Source organism: Haliaeetus leucocephalus, unplaced genomic scaffold (assembly GCF_000737465.1).
Source record: "Haliaeetus leucocephalus isolate CR32 unplaced genomic scaffold, Haliaeetus_leucocephalus-4.0 Scaffold587, whole genome shotgun sequence".
NCBI classification, from domain to species: Eukaryota; Metazoa; Chordata; class Aves; order Accipitriformes; family Accipitridae; genus Haliaeetus; species Haliaeetus leucocephalus.
This window is the reverse complement of record NW_010973023.1, coordinates 112659-134509: the sequence shown is the minus strand read 5'-3', so window position 1 is coordinate 134509 and position 21851 is coordinate 112659. Positions and strand designations below refer to the sequence as shown.

Sequence of the window (21851 nt, the reverse complement as noted above, 5' to 3'; positions counted from 1 at the left end):
AAAGCAACATTGCAAAGGAAAGTTCTGTGAAGCAATCCATGGTTTACAGAAAGACTTAAGAAGAGTTTTCTTATCTAGCTGGTTCCAAACCACAAAAAACTAGCTCCTCTAGTATAGGTCATCAAAATCCTCTTTTAGGATGCTGTCTTCTGGACCTGCTGCCTTCCCAGTCCCTACACAGATCTAGCACAACGTTCTATTTTCTCCTACCAACCAATGCACCACATTCACTTGCTCAGGTTTCAGTCCCTGTTACAATCTCACCACTGTCAGCACAAGCCTGTAGCTTCCACGCTGTAACTGCCATAATCACAAGAAAGCAGTCAGCTCCTACTCTCCTCCTCTTTGCAATCTCTTATCAGCTGACTTATTGAAAAGGAGGGGGCATCACCCTGTTAAATAACAGAAACCCCCAGTTGTAGAGGGAAGTGAGCCAGTAAAAGCTAACGCTGCCAAAGATGAGACTCAACTGTACGCTATGCCCAGCATGCCACTCCAAAAGACCCATGCCTGCAGAACAGTGATAGAGTTGCTGGGAAGTACGTACATCATGGTCCAGCTTCTCCCAAGAGCCTGTGTAGACCACTGACAGGTTCAGTCCATGAACAGCATCAGAAATTTTGGACTGCAACAGCAGCATTGGCACAGTATATGAAAACAGAACATGGCTGGTCTTCCCCACCCCACACAGCACTGTTTACAGCTGCCTCCACACTGAGCTGTGCAGCGCAAAGCTGCAAGCCTTAACCATTGCAAATCTCACTTTAATAACCTGTCCAGAACATATGCTTTTCAAATACATTCTCCATTTCCACTCCAATTAGATTTTGAAGTGTGTCTGATTTACTAAGCAGTTGTTCTCAGGCATGCTATGCTTTACTAGAAAGTAAATGCACATGCTCTGATTTTTATGGAAAAAAGCAAGATAAAAGCATTTACCTTTTGTTTTCAAATATTACTGAGATAAAAATCAATAAAGCAAGCCATTTCTGAAGAGTAAGTTGTAAAAGGTGAGTTATACCAATATCCTGTTCATGAAGCTGCTCCTTGTCAAATGTGCAAAACACTCAAAGCAAGACTCTTGACTGTTCCAGGAAGGAATGATCAGGAAAATGGTCCAACATCTCCCTGGGAGTTCACACAGCTCAAGTTACCCTACCACCACCAAGTTACCCTACAGGACACAGCTAACTGCACTTTATCCACCATCTAGCACATTATAATAGCTTTTTTTAATCAAGTGTCAGGAATCCTCACTATTTCCAAGTATGCTGCTGTTCCTTGTAAAAAGCACAGTCAAAATAATCTCAGGTCTTTCAGTGATCGTACTAAAACAAGCAACACCATACAGGAATTCAGTGTTTGTTATAGTGCAAGCCACATACCTCAAAGCCTTCCACAGCCTCCCCACTGTCCTCTTGTTCACAAGCACTTATCAAGCTACCACTTCCCAATATAAGCAATCACATGAAACACCCACATGTGCTTGTGCAGGGAGAAGCCTGCTGCTGGTACAGCAAGGCAAAGAAGAAACACCAACACTGTTAAGGTTGCTCAGGAAGTCCAGCAGTGGAAAGTTATTTTCCTTGGCTTAATTTCACTAGTTCCTTGATTTTTGTGGGCTTTGAGTGAAGTGCACAGCAGCTCTTCATATTCCACCCCTGCTAATGTGAAACAGGTACCTGCTGATAGGTGTATCTACATGTGCCTTATGTCAAAGAAAACCCTCAGATTTAATGAATCCTTACTGTAATACAATTGTCCAAAAGAAACATTCAAGAACAGCTCCAAAAGAGGAGAGCTTGCCAAGACTGTCAGATTTCCTGCTAGTGAAGCAGCAAGAGAAAATCCACACTCCACGTCTCTCCACACACTGAAAACGCCAGGCCCACAGCCTCTGCAGCATGCAAGAACATTAAGGTAGGTCCTTGACTCCAAGCACAGACAGCAAGATCACACTGACATTGCTCAAGAGATGCTTGGGCTGGGGAAAAAAAGCTGAAAAGTTGTTCTTCGTTTTCTCTGCTCTTCCCTACCACACAGGCCTAGCTCAGGATAGCTCCAGTTCCACCCAGCCACAGAATAAACTCCCAGTGATTCCACATCCAGGATGAAATCAGACAAGGTGAGTTCAGCTGGAAGGGACAAACCCAGCTTAACCTCTCACTGTATAAAACCATCACCACAAAAAGAGGCAGAGTTTCCTGCACGATTACTGAGATGAACTGGCATGCAGAGGGGTTAAATTATCATCAGTGTCAGCAGAAAAGAAGTGGCAGGACAAGACGGTGAAAGAACACACCTTTTCCTTAGCAAAAACATGTTTTGAACTAGCTCAAGCACTTTCTAACTGCATATTAACACCTCCACAGGCTGTAAGAGATACCTCATATATTAAGTCAGTTTTCTCGTATTTGTTTTGCTGTGTTCTATGTAAGGCTGAGAAATCTCTGGAAGACAAAGCACTTTACACACTGTGTCTCACACTGCAGGTTATTTCCACATTACTTACATGATCAAGTCTCCCTCAAAGACAATTCAATACTCATCACTGCCTTGCATTATAACTCATTTTATGTTTCTGGTTTACCTTGGCATCAATCCATGCTAGCACTAACCAAAAAAATGCACTAGGTATGCTACTGGTCCTGTTATAAACTAAGCAAGGACTTATTTATCAAATTAGACGAGTAAAGCATCTCTCCTCCCCCCTTTTTTACAATTCTCCCTGTATGCTTGTAAATCTTTTCACTAAAGCAACAATAAAGCATGCTACTCATTACCAATCACTCAAATGTATATTAAAAATTCCTATCTCTGGAGGGCCTCAGTACCCAGCCAGAAATCTTGCAATGCATTAAGATGATAAGCTTTCATGATGAAGTCATCTTATGGCATCTCAAGCAAGTAAATAGGTTCTCCCAGATGGTAGTTTCTTTCCCTGTGTCCCACAACACCCATACAGACGGGGACAAAGACCCTCAATTTTTTAGGAGTGTAACAGTGGTGGAAAAAAATGAAGTTCTGGCAAAGTGCTATAAATAAAACAGTCAAATAAAATAGCCTTAGCACATAACTTAGGAAGTTGGCCACTGACAAGACTTTTGCAGAAAGGGAATACATCTGAGCTCCAGTCTTCCTCCTGCTGCTTAAATTTGTCTTCAAGCTGTATTAACAGAGCAAACATCCCTCCCACTTCAGTCTCAAGTTTCATTATCAACAACTTGACTCTAATCTTAGTTTGCATTTGTGAGATGTTTTGATGGCTAAAAGTGCTGTGAAAATACTAAACTAAAATATTTTATTGCTTTAAAAGAAAATGCAAGATAATTAGGACAGGCCACAAAGGATATGCTTTTGATAGTAGCTCCTTAAATCAGCAGCGCTGAAATGTTCAGCCATGCTCACCGACGTCTGTCATTTTATGGCATGCAAAACAGAAAACAGGCTCTTTATTAATTCCCTGAAGAACTGGACTCTAAAATAATCACACAAACCCCAAACCAACCCAACTGTCTGGGAACTGCAGGAAGATTACATTATCTCTACATATTCCTTTAGTTTTCTTCATGTGCAAGCTACCTAAACTCATCTTTTTTTTATTTTTTTGTCCAGGTCATTACCATGTTTTAGCCTCAGCTTCCAATTTTGTGCTCCAAATATCAGTGCAGCAGGCAGGACTCCACCTGTGTTATAAGCATCTATCTCCTTATTTTTCCTAGCTGTTGATCCAATAAGGTACTGACACAAAAATAAGAACAGAGGCAAGTGGTGGCATAAAGGCACGTTTCAATGACAGAACAATTGTTTCAGATGACAAAAGGAAAAAGAAGCTTCAGACAGCAGAGAAAGCTAGCAGTATCTGCCTCGGAAACACACGGTTTGTCCATTGTGGCAGTAAAATCTGTGTCCTGTCCATTTTCTAGTGCATGCTACTGTATATCCACTCATGGTGCACTGCAGAAAGGTATAACAAAGGAATTGGAATTTCTTGAGGACAAGTAATTTTTTATGTGAAAGCAGTCACCCTCATCAAGATTTTCTACAAATTCATTTTAATTTAAAACTCACTGCCACCAGGATAATTTTGTGACATTAAATACTTAATAAGAAAGGTTATTGTGAGAAGTGGAGAGCAAGGGAGCTGAAAGTATTTCTGTTTGACAGTAAAGTTTATTTTCTTATTCAAATTAATCTTTCTGTGAGAATCTAAAGCAGCTTCTTTCACTGTCCTTTCAAGACCAGTCGCATTTGAAATGACTGCATAAAACAAAGCATCTGACAACAGATTTCATCAATAACATAAGGCTAGAACACCGAGTGCAAAAGGCATTCCTAGTGTTAAAAACATGTTCAGTCAGCACCTTTATGGTACCCTAACAGCTGGCTACTTTCAGAAACTGTCTTGGTGTAAGATTCCTTATAAAATGTAATTACAGAATTCAAGCTCTAATATTAATCAGAATACAAGAGAACTTAAACAAAATATGAATATAAAAGAATTAGCACCTCTTTACCAGATCCGTCACAGAAGGATGCAATCTCTCTAACTGCAGATAAGCAAACTGAGAACTGTAAGCGAGCCAGCAAGAACCTCTTTGCTGTGCAGACTACCAACCCTGGCTTCCACACGATTACTACATAGGTCCTAACAGTGAGAACTGCAAGGCAATATTAGATACTTCGTGGCAGCTGCAGCTGTGCTGATCCCAGCTTTTGTTCCACAATTGGAAGGCTGCAGAGATATTTGCAAAGTGCTCCCTTAAGAATCAGATATATGAGCAGGATTTCTAAAACTCAGCTCCTCAACGCAAGACACAGTTCCAGGCAGGAGAAGGAAAACTGGCTCTGCCTCCAGAGTATCAAGATTCACACAACATTGTTTAGACACTACAAAAACACTTGCCTCAGGCAAATATTTTGGGCCATTTGAGCCAGAAAAATTCTGTGACAACTGCTTAGTAGCCTCTCTGCTACCCCAGAGAAAACTAAGATTTAGCATACTCTAAAGAAAAACCTCAATAATGAAGGGAATCAGAAAGCTACAAATATTTTCTTGGTATGTATTACATTCTGCCTTTAGAGAGCTGTGCTAAGCTGTAGCTGATCACAAGATTCTGTACCTGAATTATGCACAGCTGAAAATAGATGTTTACTTCAGTCAGACTGCAACTGCAGAGACTTCAGCTGCGCAGCTATATTTAGAGTAACAAAATGTTAATTAAGATCATCTTATTCCCAAGATCATTTCAGCAATGAAGCTAGCACAAAAACCATGCTCTGCACTCAACAACTGTCTTCTGACTGCAACATCTTGCTGCACAGCAGTTAACAGACAAAAAAATTACTATGTAATTAGACACCTTAGAATTAGTATGAAGCAGCTATCATTGCTTCACATTCAAGACATCCCTACCTCACACAGTGATGATCTTGTAAAGTCAACTCATTTCTAAAATATAATAAAGCAGCATCATATAAACTGAAGGACATTTGGTGCAAGCAGACAAATGCTCACCAAGTAAACATGAATACATCTCCTACACAGAATGAGAGGCTAAAAGTTCTATAGCAGCATTTGCATTTATTTTTGATTACACTGACTAGGGCAGTCTTAGTCATTTTTCCATCACAAAAGGGAATCACATGAATGGACACGTTAACAAAGACCACCCAAGATTTCTACTGCCCAGGAAATGCTAGTTGATTTTGGCTAATAAGCACCAAGAGTGACATCTAGTGCCCATTTGACTTCAAGATACTGGATTATCGGAAACATTCCTATCACCCTGTTAAGTGTAAACCATTATTTCTGTAGGTAAGACATCTGGATGACTGCCATACTGCATCCGAATTCTGTTATCAATAAGCACACACAGAAAATGGGCATCTACAGGAATTAGTTGGCAGGGAGATACTGATCCCAGCACATCTAACTCTAACAATTCAGTGTACTGCACATGTTGATGTTCTCACTTGAGTAGTTGCACAGAGCCTCAAAGCTAACACACCACAAAAATAAGTGCATATGAAGTTTAAATAGTCTTCCATGCAAATTCATCCATAAAACACAAAGACAACTTTCTATTCTAAAACTCACAGCTATGCAAGCAAACTCTGTAATTTCAGATGGCTATTAAGAAACTTATGTGGAAATGATGAATTCTAGAAATGTTTTTATTGAACAGAATGCCAGCAGAAGCTTCACAGTATACTTAAGCTGTATTAATAATAAAAGATCTAATTTCCACATACTTGAATATTCAAAGACTAAGAGACTCCTGCTTGTTAAGCATTTTCAGACATGCATATATTTGAAGTTTTCCAGCAGTGTTATATCTTGTCATCTATCTCTTCACCTCTGCAGAATCGAGCAATCAGTAGAAAAGAATAAATCTGCAACATAACGGGGCTGTAATACAGTAATTTCTCTAGACATAGTCCAAGATTTTTCTCAGCAAATAGAACAAGGTAGTTTGAAATTGGCTGAGAGAAAAAAAAAATATTTTCAAAGTGAGCAAACAAGATCTGAAAATTTCCTAAACCTGCTCAGTTTTGATGATTGGAATCTAGTTCTCAAAATCCAGCCCGGTTTCTCCACTGCCTCTACAAAATAACCACTGTATTACAGCCAGTCTTTCTCTGACTAGAAAGTTTACTGAATTCTTCAGCATACTCTTGGAATTACTTTTCCTAAACATCAACACACACAGAAACAGAAGTATCATGTTTAAAAAAGTTACCTGGGATTACAGTTAGCTGAAAGTAATGAAGCTTGTTTGGGTCGGGAAAATTCACTTTACACGTACCTGTGAAGCAAAAGAATAATTTACATCAGACAACTGGTCTTCCACTTTTCGGAAAACAAGTATATCATCTTTCATACTCTCCAAATTCACTCCCTGATTAATCCCTACCTTCCAGTCAAGTGATTTCCTCCTATACTTTGTCTCTAAGCACCTCTCCCCTATACAGTTACAGGTCACCAGCAGTAACAGAACTTCACTTTTAAGCTGTGAGGAAGAAGCTTATTTCAGTAAACCATGCTGTCTCAAAAACTTTAAAATGCCAAAGGATTTGGTCTTCTGCATAGATAGTAGCTACATGTTAAGATGACAGCATACAGAATGAGCATCTCTTCCTTAGAAGTTCTTTAACGGTAACGTGTATCTTCACATTTGATTACACACTGCAGTCTGCAAGTCATGCCACCACAGCCCTATGCTAACAAAGGCTTATTTATATGTGCAAGGTATAAATAAGGTGTAAGTATAAACACTGAAAGCCTCATCCAAAAGCCAGTGAAGTCTCCGTACAGCTGTCACATTGAACAAGTTTTTTCTGCATAACCAATTACCCACATTAATAGCAAAGTTTATGGAGCATCATTACAAAACAAACACTATGTTTTTATTCTCAGACTAGATGAATTTAAGGAGAATAGTGAGAATGAAAACAAGAGTGGAAAAAAAAAAGATAAAAACATCAATCTGATGAAACTAGTCAGTGGTTTCAGTTCAACAGATGCAAACTCCCAGCATAACAGCCCTTTGTTTGCATTTGATGACACAAACTAAATTGACTTCCCATACACAAAACTGGCATTTCTTGACTACAGCAGACAAGCTGGCAAGCTGGCACTAGAAGATGCATATATCCATGGATACATTATTATCCATATTATGCAGCCTTTAGCTTCTTAACCCATCAAGCTGGCTGTTCTTTTTCTGTAGTCCAGGACCTAAATAATATCAGAGATATAGACCCTATTTGTCTGAAAAAGTAACTAGAACTGTACACAAACCCTAGTAATGCATTCATATTGTAGTAACTACAAACCCTGATATGCTTCTCAGGTGTTTGTTATCCTATACAAGAGTCTACACAAAAAAGTTCAACAAAAGTTAAAATTACTCTGTGTAAAGTCCCTATAATCGCCTTAAAGAAAAGCATACCAACAGGAAGAGTTAAATAATGCTTCTTCCCGCCCTTTCTTTTTGCTGCTTCTGTTCTGTATTTTTCCCCCCTTACAATTCCTCCCATCAGGCAGTCTGTATACTGAAAAGCCTGATTTTTAAGATCTGAGCATTGATCTGGATTTAGAATCATTAGCAAATAGAAGATGCTCATCAGAAGCAGCACTCAGAAGTTTAACCTGGAGATAAAAAAAAATATGGTCAAAGCTTCCCTTAACAGGGAAAGACTAGAAATATCACAAGCTACCTGCCAGCAAAAATCAGAGAGAATATTGACTGCTTTTCTTTGCAAGATAAGCATATGGACAAGACAGTGTGAATGCACAGCATGGTAATACCCTGCACGTACACTCTCAGTCTGCTGCAAGCAGCTCATGCCTCTTTCCCTGCAGGGAAAACGTCTTAGATTACTCTGAAACAGGAACATGCACCACAGGAAGTTACGTAGAGCGAGCGATGGGCTCTGAATGTACCTCTGAGCTTACTAAGCAGTAACTTGTTGTGCTTGCCTGTATTCCAAGAACTCATGGCAGAATGATGCTGTTCTGGTCAATGCTTGAAGGAAAAAAGAGCTCAGCAACAACTCAGCTTCACTGTCAACACCCACCCTTAGCAACGAATACAGAGCAGTAGGAACTTTCCTCCCCTTTATAAAAGGGCTTTGTGTTTTGCTGTCCATTACAGAACTAGGCTTTCTAAAGCTAAGGAACAGAAAACATGTTTGATTTTTAACTATCTATCCTCAGCTTTAGAAGCAAAAAGCCATCTATCCTGTGCTCTTAAAAGCCTATTTTAAAGTGGCTGTTCGTATTTTCAGCTTTTAGCATAACATACATTACAAGTAAGATTCCAGGGCTAAAACCACATTATCTCATTATCCTGCCTTTCCTTTTTTTTTTTTAAGGAATATAGATCACTTTTTTAAAAAACTATTTTCCATAAGTATTTTCACTATTAACAAACACATCAGGTTACAGCCTGCATGCTAAGTGAAAAAGCACTAGGTTGACTTAATATGCTTCCCAAGAACTGAGCTATTTGCTCTGCCCCTAAATCAGAATCTGCCGTTTTTGAAAATGAGAGAATGGAGGAAAAACAGGAGTGAGGCAATAAATGGACTCTTCCGTTCCAGGTACCTTTTGGGCGTTTTATGAGAGAAAAGCTCTCAGTCCACCAGCAGTCAAATTCTGGAGCCAAATGATCAATATGACTTCCAAAGGACACTAATAAGAGTCCACCTCTCTACAATCCCTTAAGAGGGAGCAAGAAAGAAAACTTGTTCAAGCCTGAGTGGCAGAGTTTTGCACGGCTTTCCCTAGAGTTAACAAATAACATTGGCATTCATACTTTTGTCAAAACATTCAGTTCAACGGTCCTTTTCCCCTTAAAATGCATGCCATTAAATGCTATACTTACAAGGTAAATTTGCTTCAAGTTCTGCAACCTCTGTTGAAAGAAAAAAAAAACAAAACACACAAACCGTTATTTATGTAAGCATAAAGCCATTCTTGAAGTCCAAATTGGCAGATCTAATTTAAACCACCCTGTAAATCAAATTTTACTTAAAAATATAATTAAGCTGCACTGGAGGTTTACCTTGAAATGTCTCTTTAAGCCATGCAATTCATTACTAAAAATGCTCATCTGCCCTACAAACAATGCAAACATATCCTACTGTGTGATGAGAAGGTTCAGCTCTGCCAAGACTGAAGCGCCTGGGCTTCTAATACATAGAACACTGGCATTATCCAAATCTCCAAACTTGTCTACATAAGGCACTAAAATACAGAAGGCCAGAACTCCACAGCCTGCAAAACACAAGAACAGAAAAACCTCAAGAATCCAGGTGCCAGTCCAATGATGAAAATAAGCACAGGAGGTTCAGAGCCTGCATAAGCATCACAACTCCCCAGTATCTAACTGCTAATGCTCTCCCACCATCAGCTACAGACTGCCTCAGGTTACACACTGCTTTTGTAGGGAAGCCTCCAAGCATGATACCATGTACTGCACACTTGAAAACAGCTACTGAAACCCTAATTCAAGGGCACTGTCATACTAGATGCAGTCCTGCCTGCAGAAACCAGCACTAAGAGCATCAAAAGAACAGAGAAAGACAAACCTTCACTTCAACCACCTGGCACAGCAACGCATATTGGTTGGTGATAAAACTGCATCCATTGCACAAGTCCTCCCAAACCTCTGCACTGTTGAACAAACTCAGGAGTGTTAAGAATTTTTTGCTCCTGTGTCTGTTGGATACTTCCCCTGGGAGCACAGTTTGCTATAGATATGCACTCCTGTTCAATTAAAATTTCTTTTTATTTATTATATTTCCCATCCACAAAACTTAGAAGTTATTCTTAAAAGAAAGGAAGTAACCCAACTCAGTTGCATAGCTCCTAGGAAGGGAAGTTTATTCCTAAGCCCTTTCTCCGCCATGCGACCTTCTCTGGAAGATCCCCTGCTTTCTCCCTCTTTTGTGTATTTTATTAACTCTTAATTTCAACTATCTGTATTTCACGTAAGTATGAATGAGATGCATCAAGATCCCCTTTTATTTCTGAAGTTCTAGGAGACCTAATCAAACACATTTTTGCGTTTCCTGTAGTCTTTTTTTCCACTTGATTTCTAACTTCACTTTCTGGTCTGCACAGACACAGCCCATTTATTTAGGCTAACAACATACAAGAGATTTCAACACCAACTCTCAAAAACATACTTCTAAAGAAAACTGTAATTTAGTTCAAGATACGGGGAGTGGTTGCTTGGCACTGAATCCAAACTGATCTCATCACAATTAGGAGCTCACTAATTCCCCAGAATTTTTCTTGCATCCAGACTTACCAAACCTGGCTGGTCTCTGCAGTGAGCATGATGCTTATTTGACTCCCACCTCCCACTTGCTTGGCACAGCCCTGGTATCCCTTTATCTGCAGCCTACTATACCAAGAGAGAAAACCCCACCAAAACAGAAGCACTGTGTTTCACGCTTACCTAAAACGTTCACAATTGCACTCTTTAAAATCCCACACTCTACAGCACTCAAGCAGCCACAACTGATTTAACCAAAGTTGTGCACTGAAAGACACCCAACACTGGGGGCATACTTTTGCTAAAAGTTTTCAAAGAGTACTGTATTTATAATATACCAAAAATGTAATTTCAGCTATAATCAAGGACTTTTACTTTCCCTTTCTGGTTAAAAAAAAAAAAAAAAAAAAAAGACGAGACATAACCAACTGGTGAAGGCTGCAGCTATACAAACGCATCATAAGAGTATTCCCCCACACCTTTCTCTTTAAACTCACCAGCCTTTCACAGTGGGAGGCACTATCAATCTTCACTAGAGGGTAGAGTTTAGGACCTAGCTCTTATTTTGTCAACTGCTTTCCTTATTGCTTTCTGTGCTTGTGCGTTGCTCTGCTTAATGAATCCTGCCCACTCTTTGCATCAAGTCTGAGAAAAGGTCAGCAGGGAAAAGGGAGATGCCAAAGGACAGAGCATGTTCAAACCCAGCAATGGCCAGGCTGCACCAGCTCTGCGGAGCTGGCTGGGGCCTCACTTCTGCCTCCTGCAAGGTTCAGTAGAGAGTTTACTGATCACCATAGTTCCTTTGAAGTGTGAAAAATTTTCTGTAATGCATTCACACTTCTGTGTTTCCCTTTGTCTTGGCACAATAATGAGCATGTTTTCTTCTGAAAACATGAAAAAGAAGGTGCTCACACCCATGAGTACGGCATGCTCTTTGTTTGAAGGCATGCAAACACATGGGAAGGCTATGGTAACTCATATGCACGAAAGCTTTGTGAACAAAGGCAAGTTCCCCAAAAATCAAGGTTTCTAATCAGCTCTGCAACAAACCACTGGAACTAAGAATGAAACTACTTCATAAAGATAAAAAAAGGAGGTAAAGACCTGGTTCAATAATCTAAACTTTTAAAGTAACATCAAATAAGGAAGCAGACATTACTATTAACTATGCCATACAAACATTGGTGATTTACAATAACTAGCATATTTAATAGGCCAAAGCTGCAGTGTTTGTGAGTTTTCCAAATTCCATGCCTCTTTGGTAGTGACAGTCTTGACATTGAAATCATTTTTGTATTTTGCTGCTCAGAAAGCAAACATTTTGACCACATCATTTAAGTTCCATTAAGATTCTGATGTTTTAAAAGTTATGCATTTTCTACATAAAGCAATACTGCTGACAAGAATATTCTCTGTAAGAAAATGCCCCTTGTGCAGTGTCATGGTTTAACCCAGCCAGCAACTAAGCACCACACAGCTGCTCACTAACTTCCCCCCCCACCCAGTGGAATGGGGGAGAAAATCCCCCCAGTTTATATACTGGCCACGATGTCACATGGTATGGAATACCCTGTTGGCCAGTTTGGGTCAGCTGTCCTGGCTGTGTCCCCTCCCAGCTGCTTGTGCCTCTCCAGCCTTCTTGCTGGCTGGGCATGAGAAGCTGAAAAATCCTTGACTTAGTATAAACACTACTTAGCAACAACTGAAAACATCAGTGTGTTATCAACATTCTTCTCATTCTGAATCCAAAACATAACACTACACCAGCTACTAGAAAGAAAATTAACTCTATCCCAGTGAAAACCAGGACATGCAGTCTGCAACTTATTGGCATGGTTTAACAGATTTGTAAATAAGCAAAAGGTAGAAGCAACAATTAGACCTCCAATGCACTGAACTTCCAAGAACTCTAAAAGCCTCACTACATTAAAGAACAAACTTGATCTCACAATCTTTCTGACCACCTCTTTCAAAAAAAAACAACTACAGCTGAACAGTAAAGAAAATCCAGTCTAACTGCTTTTCATAATGTTTTGTGGATAATCAGTAACTGCATCTCAATTCACAGCCAGTAACCTCACTGTTCCTTAAAATGCCAAGACAAATGACCAGATAACCCAAGTCTCAGGAAATACCGTCCAAAAGCACTCCAGAACTTCCATGGGAAAACGGTGCTCGTCAGTGCCCACTCAGCGCTGGCTTAGCAGAGGTGCAGAAACACTGCAGAGCATCTGAATTCTTCTCGCATTCAAGAGGGCTTACTGCCAAGTGGCAAACCCAGGAGCACTGCAAGGCCCTGCACCCACTCTGATAAGCTATCCTGGGTAGGTCTGAAAGGCTGTCAAGTGCAGACACATGCTAGGGCTTCTGCAGAGGGGCGAACAACAACTCGGGTGCAGTCAGTCCAGATTCAGACTAGCTCCTGACCAGCCAGTCTAGTGTTCCTGAAACCTTCTGCAATTGGGTGCAGCAACATACCCAAGTGGCAGGTGTATTTGCAGAGTCCTGGCTCTTGACCCAGTATGCACTTGCTTAAATAGTTCCAAATGCTATTTTAAACCACAAAAAGAGTAAAAAGGCAAGGGTTAAACCTAAACCTACCACAGACTTTGGAAGAGTTGAATGCAAACTGATTATGTCTCCGAAGCAGCTTAGGAACTTTATGAAACAGGGGAAAGCAAGCTAAGCCTAACACAAGCAACCAGAGCTATTTATAAATGATTTCACAAACAATAACTCTCCCTACCCATGACAATTCTCAGGACAGAAATAGGAACACACACTCCTGACGTGTACAGGCATATGGTTTATGAGAGACCCACGTGAATGTTATATTCAGTAACGCACAGACTATAATCACGTTGTTCTGCTTCCTCCCTTTCCCCCACCTCACCTCAACAAGTCAGAATATAGAAGTGCTTTGTTTATTAGCCTTGCCACAAAGAGTCAGGGCATATGCTTCCCACAGGAGTTTGTTTTTAAGTACACAAAATGAAAGCATTATTTCCTCAAATGCTCATCTGCAGCAATACTTACTTCTCTCTGGTTTTGTTCAAAAAGCCTCCCTCTCCTGTTTAGGTCCCCCATTTAATGTGCACCTTTAAGACTGCTAGATATTAAGATAAATACCTTGACACTCTTAACAGAAACTCCATTTTTAAAGTATTAATTTTAGCAGTATAATGCTGTTTGCCTCCTAACTCTATCCATCTATCTTTATAGCTCTCCCTACTTAGCTCCTCCGAACTGTACAACCATACATACTGGTATTAGAAGTCAAACAAGCTGCCTACTATTGCCAGTTTTTCAATAAATTGAGAGATGTGTATTTTCCTTCCACTTCCAAATGTTTATTTTAAACAAGATACTATCAAATCACATGCTTCAGCTTCTATACACTATTACAAAACTTATTATCCTGACATCAAAAACTAGAAAAAGCCACTGTGCTTGGAAATCTCTAACACTGCAATGTATCAATTCATACTTCAGGTATGCTGAAAATCAGAGGCATAAGAAGTGAAGCGATGTATTGAACCAGGCCTCCCTTTGTCAGTGAAATCCTAGAAAAAGTCTCAGTAATAATTTTTCAAATTAGCTTAAATTCTTATTGTATCGTTTTGGCTTTACAGTATCACAGTTAGGCTGCAAGCATTTTAGTGTAAACTACTTGTTTCCCCTTTAATAAATATAAATCACACATTCATCAAGCAGCTTTCCACCCTCTTCTTCCAAAATAAAGGACTTCATCTGGGAGGCAGTTGGGGCTAAGAAGCATCACTGAAAAGGAAATGCTTTTGTGATTTAAGTTGCACAATGTACATAAGTTAATGCAGCATTTTCAAAACAATGCCTCAAGTAAAGTCAAGTGTTAATGAAGGAAGGTTTTTATTAATTCTCAAAAAAAAAGTATTTTTTCCCCTCTCAATTTTCTTCACCTGCTATTGTGAGGAGATATATTACCATACTTGAAGATTTGAAGAAAGTAAATACATGGATTCTCCTCATTTTTACTTAAAATGCACATTTACCTCCTTTTTACAGTCAGTTTCCCACTTCCTTCTACAAATGCACACCTGAAACATTTTCCGATTACATAAATCTGGTTGTAAAACCCACAAATGTTGAAGACAACTGAGGAATAAACCGTGTTAACTCATTTTCTTAGACAGTAAGTTATTTCAAGCTATCACAATCAAACTAAAAAAGCATTTCAAGGGATAACCTTTGTGATCAATAAGCATATACATTGCTGCTACTACTGACATCCTCACAGGTTCTTTATCTTTAATTCAGTTTAGTAGTCAGATTCATTATACAATATTAAACTTAACAGTACTTTGACTTGTCCTTAGCGCCTTTCAAATTTTCAGAAAGGATCTGCCTTTCAAGTTCAGCACTGCATGACTCAGAGCATCCTGCAGCAGCAGTCATGCAGCCCCTATTCCTAACTTAATGAAGTTCCCCCTTAGAGATGAATTCAACATCAAAAAATGCCTCTGCAGCACAGAACAAATTAAAAGCTGCTAACTTAAAGTAAGTGTACTGCTTGCTCTATTTTAACTTGAGTACTAGGTCTACAGAATTAGGGCCTTACTCTCCAACTGAGCCTATATTGAAAATTCAGTGAAAATAAGAGACGCAACAATGAATCGCACTGAACTTTTTAACAAAGTTGTGCTTTATTAGATACTCTCTCCTGGCCAGAGAGGCAGCAAAGCCCCTTCAAGCACCATTTCTGTCTGCTCCTCCTCCCCACGTCAGTATTTGCTTTCTACCTTCTCCAGCTGTTCACATTTCCTCCCTTTGATTTGTCTTGAAACATGTTAGTTACTGCTTGGTCTCTCTCCAGTCTACTCCTCCTTGGCCAGAAAGCCTCTTTCCAAGAATTGTCAGCCTGCATTACTAGTCCTCGCCCTCCCACACCCTCAGACACTTCTTGTCCTCAGTGATTCCGAAGCAGTGGATGTTTTCCTGTGATTTCCCAGGGTTTCAGATCAGAACCACCACTGTGCTCCTCATCGCAGACGTATGTGCCCTGCTAACCTCCCGAACATGCTCCACTAGTTGCTGAGATAATCAGCAGGGCACAGGCTGCTACCAAATCCTGTTTAGCAGCCATGACCTTAACTCTCCAGAGGAAAACCAGCTGTAAGAGAATATCCAGCTGTCTCAGAATTACTTCCCTACATAAAACTTCAGGGTAGATGTTTTTCCTTTTGTGGTATGGCCATGAAATAACGAAACAGTGCCCTGAGCCATGACTGATATTTGAATATATAACAATACTGGACATGTAGGCAAAGGAATAGCTTAGAAAAACTAACAAAGGGCACCAGTATTTTAAGAGAAACTTTTTCCATAGAAGTGGGAAAAAAGCCTGTTTAACTTGCACCCATCACTAAAGCCAAGGACAGCACCTGACAACACTCAGCTGACAGCTCATATAACTCCAGTTTTAGTAAAAGGATTTCAAATGCCAACTGAATTTTCTTCTCATCCACATCGTGCAAATAGCTAACATCATACCTAAATTAGCTCTTATTTTTCCTACTTTAAAGCAGTATCAGTTAGCAGACATACATACTTGGTCTATGCCAAATTTTTAAGTTTGTAAGCATTGCCTACATTTGTCAGTGGCTGGGGTCACAGCCATCTATCTCATAATCAAAGTGTCATTTATCTATTTATCAGTCAGTGTACACAATACGTTTGAGGACTGCAGGGTTATCAGTGTGACAACACATTCTTCAAAGAGATCCTATAATGCCTCCCTGGACCGGACTCTCTATCAACACAAACAAGGCTGTCTTTAATTTACTTCCAGATAAAAACCAGACACTGTCTGTGTCTGGGTGATACCTCTAGTAAAACTGGCAGACATCTGTCTGCAGAATTTATTAGACTATCACCAATTTAATGTGGATCAGGAATAGGAGAATATCTTTCCAGCACATCACCATCACTCGAGCAGGTGAACAGCTATCTGACCTTGGCTCACACACTATCACCAGCTCCCAGGGACAGGCGCAATTTAGGGTACTGTGCCAAAAATCACCCTCAGCTAACCTTCCAGGACAGCCCACCATGTGTATAAGCTGCTGCAGAGGACGCTGCACAGACCAGTTGCCTGCTGTTCTCTATTGACTCAAAAGCTATAGACTTATTTGAGGCCAAAAAGGATCCATATGTGCTACAGAAAGAGCATAGCTATCACTGAGCTTTCTAATGAAAGAACCAGAGACTGTGGTCATGTACAACTCAGAGGCTTTACACAGTAGAATAAAACCACCAGTACTAACAGCATTAAGAGGTACAACTGAACCAGCACTAACCTCCGCACAGCTGCTGGGGCAAACAAGGACAGAACATGGCAGGCCTTTCCTCATCTCCTCCTCCTTCCTTACTGATGGCCAGCATTTCTTTTCTTTTTTTGTAGAACAGATTAATTTTCAATTCACAGCTGCCAGGAGATTGACCTGATCAAGCCTTCCACCCATTCTGCAACTGTCATCTGTTTGTTTGATAACTCCAGCCTAAACAAACATCAGTAACAACTTCTACTTAAAGCTATACATACAGGCTCCCACCAACTTTGTTTCACATTTAATACAACAGCCTATTACAGTTTCATACAATCAAGCAGTAAAAGGCATCCTTGCTGTACACACACCTTTAGCAGGCAGCTCTTCACTCAAACTAATTCCTGCAGATCTATATGTGACCTAAAAACACTATCAACCTCAGAAGTCCACCTTCACTCAGGCTGTCAGAATTACAGATCCTGCTGCAGCTGATCTATCTTAAAGATTTGGAGCACGTTCTAGAAACTTTTGCAACTGAATGGTCTGCAATTAGCTGAAAGAGTAGCTTAAAGGAGAATATGCCCAACAAGTCTCTCTCACACTAGCTACTTGATTTTCCTCTCACTTTCAGTGTAGTTATACTGTGATCTACTTGACTGTCAGTTTCCATTTTGGTCCAGAAACCATTCTAACCAGACTGACAGCTGCTCCTACAACTCTTTGGGGAGAGCCACGTGATACAACTTTCATGCACAATCAGACCACGATCTAGCACTCACACTTGTCAGGAGGATGCCGGCAGCAACCTGCTTTTAACATTTGTCAGTTTGGGACTCAACTCGTTCAATACTTAGTCTACACTGGTTTGCTAATGGTAGCCATAACAATTACAATTGGTCAATACCAATTTTCTATAGCTTACATCCTTTTCTTCCCCTGCAGACTTAGGTAAGGTTTTAGTCATAAAAGAGAAAAGCATGACTGCTCTAAGGGTACAGGAAAATTTCTTTGGCACTTCACACTATACCAGGCATTGTAGTTGAAGGGTATTTATATTACACTGCTATTTTCCCCTCAAGTCTACACCTGTAGGTTAGTGAAAATCTCAGATTAAATATATTTAGCAATTTGGCTTTGTAGCTTAGCCTGGTTAAAGAGCTTATTCCTTCTGCCTGATATCTTTCCCCCTCAGAACTGGAGTTAACTGAGGATTTCCAAACTGGAAGTCTAAAGCAAGCTCTTTGTGAGAGTTATCACATCAGGGTTTGAAGTGTATTAAAAGTCCCTGTCCTTAGAACAATGCAAAGAGAAAACTGTGAATATAACATTCCTTCAGTCTAGTTGAGGCATTTCCCAGTGCACAGAGGCAGCACCATTTGCAGTGAAACCTGCTCCGTATACAGTTATATGGCAGAATCTACCCTAATTCAAAAAAAGCCACATGTAGAGTTCAGCAGTATCATTCAGGCAAATATACCAGTTTCAGTCCCAAATCATTCTGAAATAAGAGCAGGAAATGTAAGTTTCCTTTGACTGGCTTGAATCCTAATAGTGACAGCTTACACATCAACAGTAGTATATTTGCTATTGATCAGAAACATCAATCTAAACAACATATTCCTTACCACTAGATCAAGCTGCACAGCTCCAGCATTAAAACACTCAACTATTACCAGAGGGAGTAAACCTGAGTTTAAGCCCACAATAACTGCAAAGTGTCAATACCTACGGATTTTTAAATATCAGATTATCTATGCTACAGAAAAAATGAAGAGCAAGAAAGAGCTGTCCCTGATTTTACTATAACATAGTTTAATTATTTCTCACAAACTACCTTATTTACCCAGAACTGCCACAAAGTAAAACTTTGGGTTTTTTTTTTCCCCACCAATGGCGAGCCAGCTAGTAACAACCTATAGCAGCCTTCCTAGAACAGAACATATCATACTACAAAAATACGTATTGGGTTTTTATTCACTACTTCATACTCAACTTCCAGTAACTCCAGGCCAACGAAAAATACTTCTTTGCATTGTTTTTTTTAAGCTTTTTAAAGTTTATTGCCTCTGATCTATACCATTAAAGACCACCGGAACACTGACATTACTTTTAGGACTTTCTTTCCTGTCACAGGCAGTTAGACGTTTGCTCAAAAAATACCATCCTATCAAGTCAAATCTGATATTCTCCTCCTATATATTTAGTGACACTTATGTGACAAATTTTTTAATTGATGACACAATTCCCAATAATGGATTAATTTTTCAGCAGAGTAAGAAGGAGGCTTTTTACGTTTTGCATTATTCAACGAAAACAAGTGTTCTACAGGCAAAGAGCTGTTGGAGATGTGATGTATGCCAATATATACCGTACAGTATAAATCCTGAGGTAAGTCACAAGCAATTTTAAAAATACTTCTGGAAATCATTTTATATGCAATTTAGTATTGCTTACTGGCAACACACCTGCAAACTGTAAATCCCCAAATATTTAAATATAAGTTCCTTTCACCTTTAACAAGTAATTTGTCTCGAACAGACACCCTCCGAGTTGAATCAGAAGCTGGATTGGATGCACGGGGTCCTCTGACACCATCGTCCCGCTTCAACTTGCTTGCCAGAGTTAGCATTACTGCTGTCTTCAATCTAGAACACAAATATTAGAACAAAGTCAATTGCCAAAACTGAAGCATTGAAGCATTGAGGGGGAGAATACAAAAACAAGTTACAGTTAGTTCCTTATTCAACAACTATCATCATATTCTTAGCAGTCAAACGAAGACAACAATATCTACAGTTAACTTGACTGCGATTAAAGATGAGGATGGCCTAGAGTACTTGAAGAATGAGAGTTTGTTTCAGATGTGAATGCTGAGAGAGTTACAGTACGTTAGGCCAAGAGGAAGTTCAATTTTGCTGGAGAAAGGTCAGACTTTCATCATTGTTTACAATACAATTTCACTGCACCAGCTACCACAGTATATCCACGTGACAATATTCAGAGGTACTTTTTGGCTGGCCAAAAAGAAAAAAAAATTAAAAAGAGAGAGAGGGGGGAGGGGAGTGGTTGAGTTACTGGAACAATTCTCTAACACTAAGAAGTGAGGTTTTAGTCAGCTACCAGGACACAGGAAAGGAAATGGATTTAAACTGCAAATAGTGCAATTATCTATGCAGCTGCACAACAGTAACTCTTCACAGTGCAAAGCAACAGTGGAGAAAGTTACATAGGGAGATTTGATAACTGAAATGAAGAGATTTTTTGCTGTGTCAGTCCTCCACTATAGAAGATAACTGCGCTGATAAATGAATTACAATAAAAGGTGGAGAGAATGCCAAAGTCATAAAACCAAAACATTCAGTCTGTCATGGCTTAATACATTTTGACATTATTCCTAGTTGAAGGCAACCCATTCTTCTTAACAGTTAGGCCAAAACCAACATAATGCTGACAAGATCCATATCCTTTAGGCCCCACCACCACTAAAATGGTAGGAGAAATGTTTATCCTTTAGTCACATGAGTTAATTCAAGAAAATAAAGGGGAAAAAAAAGTCAGCATATAGTCTTTACATGAACTAGTTTGCATAGAAGCCCAGACAGATATGATGCAACAGTTACCAAGACATGAAACAGATGCTCAGGTAACATCAGCTCTCAGTATAAAATGGAGAATCAGCTGAGATATTCATAAGGCAAATAACACCAGTAAACCACTGAGATGAAGACTATCACACTATAAAATGACAAGACACAATACAAAATTTATCTTTGTCAGCTTCAGCTCTATGTGTCTCTATGTTTCTTTCCTTCTTGTAAGCAAGCCCTCAAGTTTAACAGGTCCATTGCAACAGCAGTTATTTTGCTTGTTCATTTCATTTGTCCTTGCCCCAGAGAAAACAGGAGATAAAGCCTCTGGCCTGCCAATCTCCTCACTACATCTGTAAAAGACAGCCCTGTTGATTTCCCAAGGTTGTAAGAGAGCCAACAGATTTATACCAAACATCAAGCCAACACCAAAATACCAATGAAGGGGCAAGAAGAAGAAATGAAACAACGGACATGACAGTTGGACATTGAGAAGAACATAATAGATAAGCGAGTAACAACATTTAAAAAAAAAGGAAAACATATTTCACAGTAGTACCTAACACTATGAAACTCTGGTAAGATGTACAAGAAGGTCAAGTTCTCTGAAGTTGGTAAGTATGTGTGTTAGCTTCAAGATGCATAATTAAAAAAATTTTAAAAAAAAGTAAAATTCAGGGCAAATGTAAATCCCACTTGCTCAGCTGAAACATAGAGTAGGTTTTTTCCTCCCAGTACCCCAGAGAAAGAATAAGCAAACAAAACAGTCCTTTTTCCTTGGAGAAGAGAAAGATAACAGTTGTTTTTAAAAAAAAAAATTAGAAAAAGGAGGGGGGAATCTGGGAAGTAGTGACACAGGGTCCTACAAGAAAAACAAACAAACAAAAAAAAAACCAGACAAGAAAAAATGTAAACTGCAGGCCCCGCCCCCCCCCCCCAAAAAAGAAGAAACCAAAAAACCTTTTAGATGCCAAGTCCAAATGAAATCAACTTCGATGGGAATTAAGTGCCTAAATACCTTTATAGATCTGTTTCCTCACTGCTTGTCCTAGAAAATCAGGAAACCAAAGAGAAGTGTGACCAGCGTGGAAAAAACAGACGATTCGCTCCAGCTGTACCCCAAATTTCATCAATGGAGCACAGCGAGGAAGCACCCAAAACTTGTTAAC

At 39.6% G+C, this 21851-nt stretch overlaps 1 protein-coding gene across 5 annotated transcripts in view; it reads right to left on the bottom strand.

Annotated features, from left to right (window-relative positions):
• UBE2F (ubiquitin-conjugating enzyme E2F (putative)) overlaps positions 1-21754 on the bottom strand; it is an 84034-nt gene extending 62280 nt beyond the window's left edge. Inside the window, exons 1-4 of one of the 5 annotated variants that reach the window (XM_010577881.1) lie at positions 21701-21754; positions 19607-19740; positions 9393-9422; positions 6744-6809 (exon numbers count right to left, since the gene is read on the bottom strand). In XM_010577881.1, the coding sequence (XP_010576183.1) occupies positions 6744-6809; positions 9393-9422; positions 19607-19724 (214 nt within the window). In that variant the 5' untranslated portion in view covers positions 19725-19740; positions 21701-21754. Of the gene's footprint in view, positions 1-6743; positions 6810-9392; positions 9423-19606; positions 19741-21642 lie in introns of all 5 variants that reach the window. The other 4 variants (XM_010577880.1, XM_010577877.1, XM_010577878.1 and 1 more) reach the window with 4 other exon arrangements.
• Between the last annotated feature and the right edge of the window lie 97 nt (positions 21755-21851).